General features: G+C 44.1%; 1 protein-coding gene across 5 annotated transcripts in view; it reads left to right on the top strand.

Annotated features, from left to right (window-relative positions):
* Positions 1 to 14,094, top strand: part of DAAM2 (dishevelled associated activator of morphogenesis 2) — a 278,539-nt gene that overhangs the window by 247,087 nt on the left and 17,358 nt on the right. For all 5 annotated transcript variants that reach the window (XM_050948442.1, XM_050948443.1, XM_050948438.1 and 2 more), the window contains 6 exons: positions 390 to 496; positions 1,274 to 1,362; positions 1,940 to 2,108; positions 3,126 to 3,233; positions 4,829 to 4,889; positions 9,339 to 9,470. In XM_050948442.1, coding sequence (XP_050804399.1) covers positions 390 to 496; positions 1,274 to 1,362; positions 1,940 to 2,108; positions 3,126 to 3,233; positions 4,829 to 4,889; positions 9,339 to 9,470 — 666 coding nt within the window. The remainder of the gene's footprint in view (positions 1 to 389; positions 497 to 1,273; positions 1,363 to 1,939; positions 2,109 to 3,125; positions 3,234 to 4,828; positions 4,890 to 9,338; positions 9,471 to 14,094) is intronic.

Here is a 14,094-nt window from a genome sequence, read left to right as displayed (position 1 = left end):
GCTTTTAAGGTCAGCACATGAATAGCAGCCAGTGTCAGGCGCACAAACAATATCTAAGCCACTGTATATTGTTTCTGCAGAGCAGGGCAGGAGAGGAGAGGGATAGTTGGGGCTTTGTGTGGTACTGTAGGGTGAGTGGAATAGATAATCTCCACTTGGAGGGGCAGATTCTACACTCATTTACATCAGTGTAAATCTGCTGTGGGAGTGCAAGAAGTTCTTTCTAGATTTACACTGGTGTAACTGAGAGCAGAATTCAATCACTTGAGGGAAGCAGAGCTGCTCTGCCTCACTCTCTTGCATGCGGGTCTCACTCTCCATCTGCGTGGGTGTATCTCTCTCTCGCTGGATCCCTCATGCTTCTTTTTGATTTGCGTCTGTGGTTCTAGCTGCTGAAGTTTGTTCCTGAGAAGAGTGATATCGACCTGCTGGAGGAACATAAACACGAAATTGACCGCATGGCCCGGGCTGATCGATTCCTCTATGAAATGAGCAGGTCTGTGTAACATATGCTGAGAAAATGCCCTGGGGGATTCTTGGGAGTTGCTGTAATTGTGATAGAAAATGGATAATGTGACATGGATGGAAAACAATCAAGATATTGTGGGCCAGATTCTGCACTGAATTACACCCTGGGGCTCCCAGTCATCCACAACATGAAGACATTTCAAGTCATTATACAAGCATTTCTCGGTGGTAAGAACTCTCTCTGGGTGCCATTTAGGGAAAATCTCTGAATTGACGAGAACGTATTTGTTCCATCCATCCAACACTGTTCACATACACAGATGTTCATATCTGGCTTTCAGCTGCTGGATATCCTGGTTGGGACTCATCACACAGTCTTTTTCCATCTGTCTGTCACATTTTCTCCCTCCTCCACCCCCCCCCCCACTGGGATCTGTCCCTTTCCCTATCCCAATCTGACACCTCTCCTAGGTGGGACTCCTTTTCCATTTACCCCATTTGAAGTCTGCTATAAAAATGCATCTTTCTAAAAGAGACTGGAAACTAACCATATTTCATGGGCGACTGGTAGAAGTACAAAGCCTGTGTCCTTATGCCACACTCCTTGGTCTGAGTAATAGCACTTACGTTGACCGACAGGCATTGGGAGCAATAGGCCTTTATATGCTGCAGGCTGCATCAGTAATCCCACCTCTGGATCAGTTTTGTGTATAAAATGAACTGTGCCTGTGCTGAATCTGTGTTTGAGCATTGCCTCCATAGGTAGTCCAAGCTTCATGATGTCCCCCTGCTTCCCCTTATGTAGGATCGATCACTACCAGCAGCGGCTGCAGGCGTTATTCTTTAAGAAGAAGTTCCCAGAGAGGCTGGCAGAATGCAAGCCTAAAGTGGAAGGTATGACAAAGGCCTCTGCAGGGAGTCGATGAGGGGCAGGGAATGTCTGAGTGATTTACCCACATGCTGTGTGTGTGAAGAGTCAATCAGTACAAGGCAAGACCACCAGCTAACGTTGTCATTAAATGCGAAGGGTTCAATAAAGTTGTTACTGCAGAATATGTCCTAACTGCTGCCCTCCACGGAGTCCCCAATGCTGTGTGCTCTTTTTCTAAAGGCACACTTTCTTCACAGCCCCAACGCCTGTAATTCCCCATCAGGTGTGGCTGTAACAGCAGATACACACAGTCCCTGGTGCTCTTCTGTAAATGTACTCTTTTTGAGGAGGGGAAGATAGGATTCATTCAGGTATTTAAACTGCTCCTAGGCCCCCTTCTTGGATATTACAGTGAGCATCTTCCATTTAGCATTTTCAAATGACATTGCCCTGGTTGAGGCCGTGATTGGCCCCAAGATTGGACGCTTTGAGACTGGGGATGCCTGGGGCTGTCCTTTGGAATGCTTCGAGTCGGAGGATAAATGCCTCCAGAAAAGCTGCTGTGATGTAACCTGGGCTCAACTTTTACTTCTTTTCAAGCCATTCTTCTGGCCTCCAAAGAACTCACCCGCAGCAAGCGCTTGAAGCAGCTCTTGGAGGTTGTCCTGGCTTTTGGCAATTACATGAACAAGGGCCAAAGGGGAAGTGCATATGGCTTCAAAGTCTCCAGCCTGAACAAAATTGCAGACACCAAATCCAGCATAGACAGGTAGGCTTGAAAGTCCCTAAGTAAATGAAAGCTACCATGCTGCATCTTGCTTCCTGTGGTGACACACTGTAGAGAATTTCAAATGATGTTTTACCTTTACATTTCAATGATGCTTTCACTCTGCAGGAACCTAAAGTGCTTTAGACGCAATTAATACAGCACTGCAATTCTGTCACATCTTGGGTGGAACTCGTCAGCTGTTTACCTGCATACAGCAACGCTGCCTGTATTTAATGTTCCACAGCTAATTGAAACTGCTTAATATCCTTTCTTTTGCAAAAAGAGTCATGGAATCTTTAGCAGCCACAAGAAGCCAGGGCCACAATTTTACATCTCATCCAAAGTGCAGTCCCTCCGACAGTACAGCATGTCTCCTGCCACCATTCCGGGGCGTAGGTTCTGTACTGACTCCGAGGAAAGAGTGTCATCTACTGAATCAGTAACACCCTGCAGCACTTTAGGTTCTCCTTGGATGTCTCCCATGCAGGTATTTACTAGGCTGTACCCCCTTTCCCCCACCCCTTTACCGGGATCTGATGAGACAACAGTTCTGAGGGGAATGGCTTCAGGCTGTCACAGAATGAGTAACTGCCATAAGAAGTCACTTGGAATTGATCCCTATCTTAAAGACATTAAACCAATAAACCTGAACTTTGTTTTAACTACTGCTATGTGCTTCCTGTATACACATCCTGAGGTTACTCATCCCCTATGTAGCGACTGCCTAGATAGTTTTTTTCCTTTGGCCTGGATGAGCCTGAATTTCCATATCTAGAATGTCCTCTGCAGATCTTATGGCATCCCTAAGTCCCAGCTCCCTTTAGTTCTTGGAAGGAATGATTCTTGGGAGAATAGTCTCTTTTAAATGGTGATATTTTCATTTCATTAACAGAGTTGCTGATTCATTATGTGAAGTTCACCTCATTTGACGTACCAGATTCCATCACCAAACCCTTTGCAATGGCTGGCATTACCTCCACCATCTTTCCTTTCTCATCTGTGTCCTTTTCATTTTAGGAATATTACACTGTTGCACTACTTAATTATGATCTTTGAGAAGAACTACACAGATATCCTAGACATGCAGTCTGAGCTGCAGCATCTTCCGGAAGCAGCAAAAGTCAAGTAAGTCCAATGCTACTGTCAGTCTTGCATCTTGATTCAAAGTCCGTTGAGGTCAAAGGAAAAATTTCCATTGACTTCAGTGGGCTTTCAATCAGGCATTTAGTTGCTTATAGATTTGCTCTGCTGCTGTATTCCCAAGTAAGGACTAGCTCCTCAGCTGGTGTTAATTGCCTTGGTTCCAGTGACAGCCATGCTGACTTACACCAGCTGAGAATCTGCCTCAGTCATTTGTAAAATCATTGAGAGTTTTATGCAAACATGTCCTGCTTGAGACTCCTGAATTAGTCACTGTAACTGGACTGTTTGTAATTCACTGCTTATGCTGTGTGATTGGTAACCTACATTATATTATAATGTTCTATGCTGCTCCATGCTGGATAGTTGGAGGTTGTTTTAAAAAAACATAAAAAAACAAAACAAAATCCAGCAAATAAGTCCTGGGCTGTTTAAGCCATCTTCAAGATGGCCATTCAAACCTTTGTACAGACACATTTTTGCACAAGGGTTTGGGACACTTTCATTTTTCACTAAAGTTTTTGTACGAACAAAAAAGTTCCTGTGGATATTTGTGGAAAGCGAATAAAAAGGTTTCAACTACCTTCAAAACTATTTTGGAGTTTTTCCAAAGTACTGTTCCAGAATACCAGTGTGCAGTATTTGCCCAGCCATTGTTCCTTGTATGAAGAGCTGGCTTGGTCTGGTGCTCCTGCAGCCTGTGAAAAGCAAGGGAAAAATGAATGCAGGTTATAAAGAGAGAAGTTCTGTGCTCTAAGCTCTCACATAGACATTAATTAGCACCAGTACTGTGTTTTCAGATGTGGACACTTCTTCACTAAGGAATTGTTGAGAGTTTGAGAAACAATTGTTCACTCACTAGTAACCTGCAACCAATTTCTATCCAGTGATTTAGAGGTGACAGACTTCATCTCCTAGTGGTAATGAAAAGTACTCTGACTTTTGTATGCTAAGGAGATATCCGGTACAACACTACAGTTTAGGAGTTTGTTCGTGATCTTTAGGGTAAGATTGTGCTAACCTAGGATGTTAGCTCATATGAGTTCCTATGTGGTGAAAAAGTCAACAACAGTATTTAGGTAGTGCATGATAAAAGGATAGGTGAGTAATAAGTTTGTCCCTAATGGAATTCTGTAGTTAAGTGGGGGAGAAAATGGGTGTGAAACTGATTTCAGACCGTTGTTATGTGTGTGCTGAAGCTGAGCTCGCTGCCTGTGAATCATACAATTATTACACACCAGCCCTGTGGCTAGCACTCCATGCTAGAGTGCTGGGTTGAGTTCATGGGCCCGGTATCTTGCATCCTGTGACAGATGTTCTGAGTTTAACCCTTTTTCTCCTCTCCATAAATACCATGGGATCTTTAATCTGACCACAAGCAGTTAGGACCTGGGTTTTACATCACATACAAAAGGCAGCACAGAGCCTTTCCCCCAGTCCCCAGCATCTGGCATGGCTGGTGCCGGAGGCAGGATCCCAGACTGGATGGACCAGTGGTCTGTTCTGCTACAGCAGTTCCTGTATTCCTGTGTAACACTGCCCTTTTTGTTTTAACTGCTGCGTCTCTGTCTCCCTTGCAGCCTGATGGAGCTGGAGAAGGAAGTTAACAACATAAAGACTGGATTGAAAGCCGTTGAGGTTGTAAGTATGTCAAGATTTCCAAATCTCCACACTAAAAATGTTCCACTTGGGATCTGGGGTACTATATTTTCTACGAGAGAAGAAGGGGGCTTTTCTTTTCTCATTAAGCACAATGCGTTCGCCGGGAGAAATAAATAAAAGCTGGTCCTGCAAAGCTTCTGCTGATGATCCTAGCAGACTTCGGCCTTAACAAAAGGCTCGTTTGATCTTGGTCCGCAGAGCGAGACACAGTTTGACAAATGGCGCAGACACCAAAAAATGAAATAAACTTCTTTGCTTTGTGTGGAGGAATCACTGGTTGCTTCGCAGGTGTCTCACATGCCCCCCGGGGCAGGAGTAAACAGGTGGGGAATACACTAAATGTTAGGCAATTATAACCTGCCCCATCTGCCAGCAAGACAAGCAGCTGCCTGGCTGAGAGAAGAAAGACATGGACTAGATAAAGGGGACCCAGGATGAAATGTTACCCAGAGAAGTTGTAAGACAACATGCAATGGCATTTCTTCCCACTGTTGCTGAAAGTCTCCAAAGCTGGACTTCTGCTACCTTTGTTTCCTCAGCTGTTGGTTAACTTTTGCAGAACACTCTTGCAAAACAGATTAATGCATGGTGGTGTATTTGGATGAAGCAGCCCTCCGACCCAAGGTATTTACATCATAGGAGCTAAAGCTGAGGCACTAGTGTAATGATCCCTGGGTTCAGCTTTTTATGTCAGCACGTGGTTCCTCCACCTAGAAATCTCCAAAAAAAAATAAACAATACCTACCCACCATGAGGGCATTTGCAGAATGAGTATAATTCAGAAGGCACCTAACAAGTGGTATTCATTGAGGTGGCATATTTATTAAGGAATGGGGAGGGAAGGATAAGGAGCTTGGGATTTGGAGGTTAGATAGAGTATACTGCAAAAAAGAAATAAAGGAATAATTCAACAATAAACCCAAATTACATAGTTGCAAATAACTCTCCATCAACAAGGGTCACTTTGCAAGGAAATCAGTGTGATTTAACATGAGCATCTTCAAATTCCTTATGGAGAAACCTGAGAGAGAGGCCATCCCTTTCATTTCAACTTGTAGAATTCTGTAGGATGGTTCAAAAAAGCTGTATAAAGGATCCCATTCTATATTCATTTCTGTAGGTTTGTAGAGTAATTTCTATAGAACCCGGTTTTTCATCAAAGCTAGCTTTGGTATGTCTGCAGTCACACCTTCCTATTGCAGTGTAGACATGCCCTCTGTCATCCTGAAGCAGCATGGTGTAGTGGGAGGTGGTGTGGTCTGTTGGACTGAGTTTAGGGCTTGGAGCCAGGGACTCCTGTTTTTTAATCTTGGCTCTGCCACTGACTTTCTGTGTGGCCTTCAACAAGTCACTTAACTTCTCTACCCCCCATCTGTGAAATGAGGATTATAACTCTTACCTACCACAGGGTGTTCGGAGGGTTAGCTAGCTAATGTTTGCATTGAGCTTTAAACATGTAAAGTCCTGTGTAAGTGCCAAGTCTTATTGTTGTTATATCCTCTCTTGCCTAAGTTCATCTAACAGCTGCATGGCTGCATATACCCCCTTCCTTCTCCCTGGATTTGCAAGCCATGAATTCTACACTGACTGTGTCCTCTGCTGACTGTGGGACATGAGGGCAATCATGGCATTAAATAGAGGTAAAAGACAGCATTTGAGATGTTTGAAACACAATGAGACCCTTGCTCTGTTTAGCTGTCAGTGACCTTTTCAGTCCTGGTTATAGGTGTAATGCTGGTTGGCGCTAACTTCCCACCCTTTTGGTGCCCTGTTATCTTTAGGATAAGGCACTTGGCTTTGTTTTATAATATTTCAGTGTAATGCTAGTGGAAGGTGCCAGACTAGCATCCTGGAGACCTAATGTAGCCACTCAACCGGTGCAATAATCAGCCACAGAAGTGCAAGCTGCTCCCACACGACCTTGCCTGTGTGCCTTCACCCTGACCTGTAGAGACCCTCCATCTCTAGTCATGAGAGCAGAGCTCAGTCTCCATTGTCAATTCATTTTTTGGTCTCTGAATTGAGATTGCCAACAAAAGGGCTAACTGGTGGCAAGCAGGATGTCTGTGATTCGGACATCTCTCTGGTAAGAACTTGAATGAGACCCATCTCTTATTTCTTATACATCATCAAACAGCCTGCAGAGGGTAATAACTTTTAGCCTCTTTTTCACCTGGGCTGGATTTGAACTGGAGATGAGAGAGGAGGAGGAGGGCTCTGTGTCCTATTACTGGTCCCCAGAGCCATCCTACTAACTTCAGTGAGTCGTCATCAGTTCCTCCTGGATTAAAAGCATCAGACCCAGTGTGGATTATTGGGTCAGGAGGAAGCACTAGTAACAGTGGCTGCTGCTATGGGTGGGTGTTCGGAGGTCAGAAGCGCCCACAAAAGGACATGGGATTCATGGTTTGAAGGGAACCCCACATATGGCTGACTTAGGCAATTCCCTCCTTGAAATGCAGGCACCTACTTTGGTTTTCTGTTTGTGGGTTGTTTGCCCTCTTGTCCTTCCATCCGCTTCTCTTCTGCTTTCTCGTATGTGGACTTCTGGGGCAAAATCCCTTCCCATTCAGTCACCATTGCCCTCCACCCCTTGCATGATGCTTTCAGTGTGGGCTGCCCGCACCTTCCAGTCTCACTCTTTTCACATTTTTTGGCACTTAAAATGCAACACTAAAGCAACAATAGAAGATTATTGTCAGGTGTGGGGGAGAAGGTGCAACTTTTGATCACCTTCCAAAGCGTTCTCACCACAATCCTGGCTCCACTGGTTGAGAAGGTTCTTCAAGGCCCCATAAGAATAGACTAAAAATAATTTCACAGTCAGCTGCTCTTAAAGGTACTTAACCCTTCGCTTCCCCAGGTTTGTGGTGTGGTTTAAAAACAGGACACAGCCCTTTATTGTTCAATCCAGCTTTTGGAAATCACACATCTGAAGACACAGCCAACCACTGCTTATCCTGCAGGATACATTGGAGATTAAAATTTTAAACTTCAATTGGCATTTCTGGGCCTCCATCAATTAGCAGTCGTGGTGCTGAAAAGGTGCCCAAGGGAGGTGGTATGTGTATGCAAACTCTTGTGCTGAAGACTGGAGATTGGTTTCCATCCAGCTGAAGTGATGGCTCAGGTATCGGAAGGAGAGCTTTCATGTCTAAGCATGTGCATTTTGATCAAATACTCTATAATTAAAAGTTTTTCTTCTGACTGTGAAACCAGTACCCCAGCTTTATGGGAAATGCTTCCCTGCTTCTGACACTGAGTTCCGCTCCCCTTGCTATTGGTGACACAGGATATAGCTGGATTGATCACATCCTTTATCTATCCATCCAAGAAACATATATGGCCCCCATCACTGTAGTGCCTGACCACCTCACGATCTTTAATATATTTATCTTCTCAATACCCCTGGGAGGCAAGGAAGTGCTATTATCTCCATTTTACAGCTGGGGAATTAAGGCACAGAGACTTGCTCAAGGTCACACAGGGAAGCCTGTGGCAGAGCAGGAACTTAAATGAGGATCTCCCAAGTCCTAGGCTAGTGTTCTAACCAGTGGGCCAGCAAGTTTCCTCGATCATTCTTTTGAGCAGATTTTTTTAAACAAAATCCTTCACCTCTGATGATAGAAATACTGCAGTATCCCAGAGTAAAAGCCCAAATCCTGGCACCTCGGTTGTGTTTTGTAAAACTTTTAAAAATAAGACCAAGGCAAACACCTAAGACTGTATTTACTCTACCACATGGCCAGACAACTCCATGTCTGAACACTAACAAGGCTTTGCTCTTCCATAACGTCTTTAATACAAAGATCTCAAAGTATTTTGCAAATATTAATTGGGGACAAATGCTGACAAGCCTCAAAATGCCCCTGTGAGCTAGGGGCAATGCAGCCCTTCCTCGCTGCTGTAGAACCAGTGTGGTTCAGCAGCTCTCTGGAAGATCCTTTCTGCCATCAGCCCAGTTCCAGAACAGGGCAGCTTCCTGAAAGGCTTTCCCTGTGATGCACAGTACCACTGCCCTATTAAATAAATCAGCATTTACTTGTCATTACCACACAGTGTTATCTGAATTCCAGTTATTTCCCATTCTAAGTATAAGTGTGTAGTGTCTCAGCTGTGTGGCACTTAGATAATAAAGGTGTCCTAGAAATACAATAAATTAGATGGATAGTAAGGAACTCTTTTTTGTTACTATTGCAGGATCCAGCAAACAGCAAGTAAGATTTGCCTCCATCTCATGGAGAGTCTGCCTTTGAGTAGGTGAAAGCAGAGGTTGGGGTGGTTCTGAACTGTAGTTGCTGATGGGTATATTGGAGGAGAGATTGTGCTCTGTGTTAACCCAAACAACTGGACTTACCCAGCCCCATTCTTCTCACTGAGGAGCCATTGCTGGCTGCCATGCAACACTTCTGACTTCTTCTCTTCCAGGAACTGGACTACCAGAAGAGACGCATGCGGGAAGCAGGAGACAGGTTTGTGCCTGTCATGAGTGACTTCATCACTGTGGCCAGTTTCAGCTTCTCGGAGCTAGAAGACCTTCTGAACGAGGCTAAGGACAAGGTAGGAAGCCCCTGAATGTGCTTGACTGGAACCTGCACCTTTCAGCCAGCAGCTTTCAGACCCACCTTCTGTGGCTCATTACTGACTCTAACAGCTAGGAAGCTCATCTCTTCTGCTTCCTTAGGATCCTAATGAGTGGGCTAAGTGAGAGTAAGGGGGAAACTGTGTACCCTGTATTTCTCTGTATAAGAGGAGGGAGGGAAACCCCCTAACCAGCAGACACAGCTACTTCTTTCCTTCTCCCATGTTGTGTATCTTTTTCCCAGTGAAAAGTACCAGAATGGCAGCCCTGGGGACTGAAGTCCTCTACTCCCTAGAGGTGGGTCATGGCGGTAGCACTCAGGCATGGGTGAAGTCTAGGCTAGGCCTCAGGTTCTGGATGAATCTGGGGCAGAGTCTGAACCTTGCAAGCTCTTGAGAGATTTTGGCCATCTTCAGTCAATACCTTCTGGAGAACAGAAACCTGCCTCTGGAGCTGAAATGGAAGCAGCTGATTAAGATGCTGGGACACTAACGAGAGGAGGGTGAGGCAGGAGGCAACATCCTGACATTCAAAGAGTTTCAGATTAAAGGTGGTGATTTTGGTGTCTCTATCCTATTCACTGAATGGATACAACCCAGATCCCCACCGAGGTTCTGCCCATTAAATCTTTTTCTTCTCTAGAGCTTATTGATGAGGATGGTGTGTATGGGGGAAAATGGCAATGGTGGTTTTTGTGACACGGTGTTAGGAAATGCTGTTATTGGGAGTGCTGTCTTTTGGGTGACATCAGAAGCACAATCTCCCTTGGTTCTTAAAGATCCCACAACATGTTTTTTTCAAGAATAGGGTTGTTAGATCTGGTATCCTGGCAAAACTTAGCTAAATTCTGCTGATGTAACGGCGGGAGATATATACATCTGCAAGAAATGTTGGGATCCTTCATGTTGAAAAGTACCATAAATGTATCAATATTCAGTTGTTATTGTCATCAGCTCGCATTTGCTTCTTTGAAAAAATCTAGTAAGGGAAGTGTGGACCTCTGAAGAGGTGCCAGCTCTTTGCTGATGACTAAAAGCTGGCATTAATCCCTCCGTCTTCTGGTTGAATGAGAAAGAACATGTACGAAAAGCTCACAAGGATATCAAAATATTTAAAAGAGAACAAGTCCTAAAATAAACAGCATGTAACGGCAAAGCAGTCCTGGTTGGCTAGTATATTAAAAGCAGTTGGCTGTCCAAAGCGAACAAGTTATTTCCTTTGGACCAGTTCATTTCCATTGCTGGTGTCAGAAGCTTGCAGTGAGAAATGTGAGGGTTCAAGCTGAACTGTGAATAAAATATTAGTAACTGGGTTGCCAGGCCTCCTGGTTTTCAGAGGACAAGCATGATGCTGGAGGAGGATCAGGACAATACAGTGTCCTGTCACCATGCTGTGCCATAGCTCTGACGTAACATTTCATCACAATGGGGATGACTTGGCTTTTCAAAGTTGCGGCGTTTGCCTCACAGCACACACCACAGAAATCACAACAAGAGCTGGTTGGTTGTTATGGCAAAAATTGAACAAAAGTCCTCATTTGGCTCTGATAGCAAGGGAAGGATGACTTATGTTCCAGACCCTCCACTTCTGTTGTAGTATGGCTTCCCTAAGAGAACTCCTATTCTGTGGGGTATTTTGGACCTCTGGCTTTTATTCTTGTCTGGGATCAAAAAGCTGCAGAGGTACAAAAGAGTGAAGAAAAGAGCTGCTGGGGGAAGGCAAGAGGTAAGCAGACATTTCAACCATCAAGACGACTCTGGTTCAGTTTAGTATAAATTTTGAGTATGAGTTTGGGGTTGGTTTCTACAGTATCCAAACCATTTTACCTATCATTATAAAAATGTCCTTTGTCCTCCCCTCTTATAGCTGCTGTAGCACAGAAGAAGTACATTCAGTTTACAAGCACTGACTGGCACAAGGCGGTTTATCTTGGGGTCAATAATGGGTTAAACACACAAAATCATTCACTCTGAGGCACCAATATATTTCCTTGATCAGGCCAGGGCAGGAAAAAGGGGATCCTGTTGCTTTAAGGATAATTGGAGTGTCTCCCCACAGCCGGACCAATATGTCTGGAACTTGTTGCTCACGTTTTTTCACATTTGCCAACATAAAGCATTTAACAAGAGAAGTTTTATTTTAATGACTATAACATACTTAGGAAACCTCTCTCCCATTCCCTATTACCTTCTCCTAACACACCCCTACTATTCTTGAACATATGCCTTTCCAGCTTCTGCTGAACCTAGAGCTTTGGTTCTCCCACTGGCATTGAGCTGCCTTGGACTCTCTATCCTTACCAGTGCTGTGCTATTTCTCATGTTCACTTCTTTTTTTCCCTCTCTCTTCCTGCTCCTTTTTCAAAACGGGAAATTCTCAACAAAACAGATGTGCTTCCCAGAGCCCATAACAGCTCCCATACTCAATGGGCTCTCTGTGTTTGCTGAATCGTGAGCTCTGTCCCTGCCATGGAAACTGCTGCTACAACTGCCCAGCAAAAGTAGGACACAACACAGAGATCTCACTATTCTGTTCCTTTTGATTTCTAGAAATGAAATGGGGAGTGGGGGGAAAGACTTGAAAAAAAAATCCTAATAAGCCCTGGAAGAAATGGTCTGGCTCACTGATTTTAATAATGAAGTCCTGGTTTTAACAGCTGGGATTGAATAGCGTTCTAAATATAGTACTGGCTAATTGGTTGCCAGGAGTTAGGCAAAGCCATCTTTCCTGAGCTTGGATTTAAAACAATACAAAGTATCTTTTCAAACCTGAGAAGTGATTTTTAGGTGTCTTTAGTGCTGGCAAAATGTGCTCTGTATTTATTGAGATTTATATAAGAAGTCAGCTCTAAAAGAGTCCTACAAACCTTTGCTCCTCTCTGCTTCTCTAATATTCATTGATAAGAGACCACTCCAGTAGACAAATCAGCGGAGTGCCAACCAACAATGATCTAGTAGTAAAAGCTCCTACGGAAGTCTTACCATTTCCTCACTGCTAAGGGATACAAAGGGCCTTTCAGCCTGGCCTGGCCTGGAGGACAGTAGACTCAAGCTATTTGGGACTAAGGGCATGGAACGAGTTCCAAAGCTGAAGGTCCTTTGTGGAGAACATCCGACCTGCCGCCTTCAGTCTGCCGCTCAATACCTCCAGCACGGAATGGAGGGAGAAGCAGTCTCTCAGATAGATCCTCAACCAAACTAACACCTTAAATTTTACCCATAACATAGAAGATAGCCAACCAGAGCTGTCTATTTACCCATGGAATGGGTATAACACAGGTAGTGCAGCTTCCCCACCTCCTCCCACAGCCACACCAGTGCACCTCAGAGCCACCACATCTAGTGTTGGGAGAGGGAATTCAATCTCACATGGCCCACGCAGTCTTTGGCTTCTTGGCTTAGACAGACGACAACAAGACCAGTTGATGCCAATTATCCCAGTGAAGAAGTGATGTTTTAAATTTAAGGGCCAGAGTCTCAGACACTGGCGTCTCACTTTGCAAGTGAAATGCTGTAACCACTATCATCTGTGCATGCATAAAACAGATGCTCGGTTAAGATCAAGCTGAAAAGTTTACCCCAGCTCTCTTAATAGGTTCATTCAGAGTGCTGGGCACTGTTCTGTTGCTGGCTTTTTCACCTTCAGTGACCTATAACACCTGTGAGGGGTTGGTTTTTTTAAGGAAAATTCACAGATTTGATGAAGGGATTATATTTTCTGCCATTTCCTGTGTGCGCGGAGGGGGAGGGATTGAGAAAAATTCTATCCTAAAACTTATCACCAATTTTCACAAGTTTGATCCAGATGAAAAATTGCTTTCTTCATAGGAAAAACAGGATAAGAGTGAATGTCACCTGAGAAAACTGCCCTTCTTGGTTTTGTGGGAAAACAGTACAAATGCTGAGGCCAAATCAATGTAATTTTTTTCACAAGTTCTTCCCATGGTGTAAATTTTATTTTTCTACTTGCTAGGGATGACATTTACCCCATAAGGCCTCTGAACCACTAAAGTCCCACATAAGTGCTGACAATACACTGAAGTGAAACAATGGCATTGTATCTGTTCTCTGCACGTGGGTGAACTTCACTCTGTGTGTATAGTTTATAATAAATCTGTTTGTAAAACACTTTTTGGCTCATTCTGGAAGAAAGACACTATGTATATTTCAGACATGATCACTACCATAATGGTTAGAATTCACAAGCTGGGTCTGCAGCACAGAAACTGGAATAAATATAAAATCAACAGCAAGCATCCTGCTGCCTACAGTTGCCCAGTACAACAGCATAATAAAGACAAAGAAATAACCTTGGCAAGGTTAAGATGAAAGGGAGGTGGGAGCCTGTCCATTCTCAGTCTTTTTTTATGACTTGACGATGAAATGATACCTCAAGCAGGGGACTAATATTGAGCATCATTGAGATGGGAGGTCAGAATCCACGGGATGCCAGTAAATTTGACAAACATAGTAGCACTGTTCTGAAGAGCAGCAGAGGAAAGTGAAAATCCAGCTAAGATGATAGCCATTAATGGCAGAGAACTACAAGACGCACAGGGATACTTCAGTCCAAGTGGCAAAGACAGAATGTCCATTTCAAACA

This window comes from Gopherus flavomarginatus, chromosome 4 (assembly GCF_025201925.1).
Source record: "Gopherus flavomarginatus isolate rGopFla2 chromosome 4, rGopFla2.mat.asm, whole genome shotgun sequence".
In the NCBI taxonomy this organism is placed as follows: Eukaryota; Metazoa; Chordata; order Testudines; family Testudinidae; genus Gopherus; species Gopherus flavomarginatus.
The sequence above is the reverse complement of the archived record's forward strand: the minus strand, read 5'-3'. Positions and strand labels throughout refer to the sequence as shown.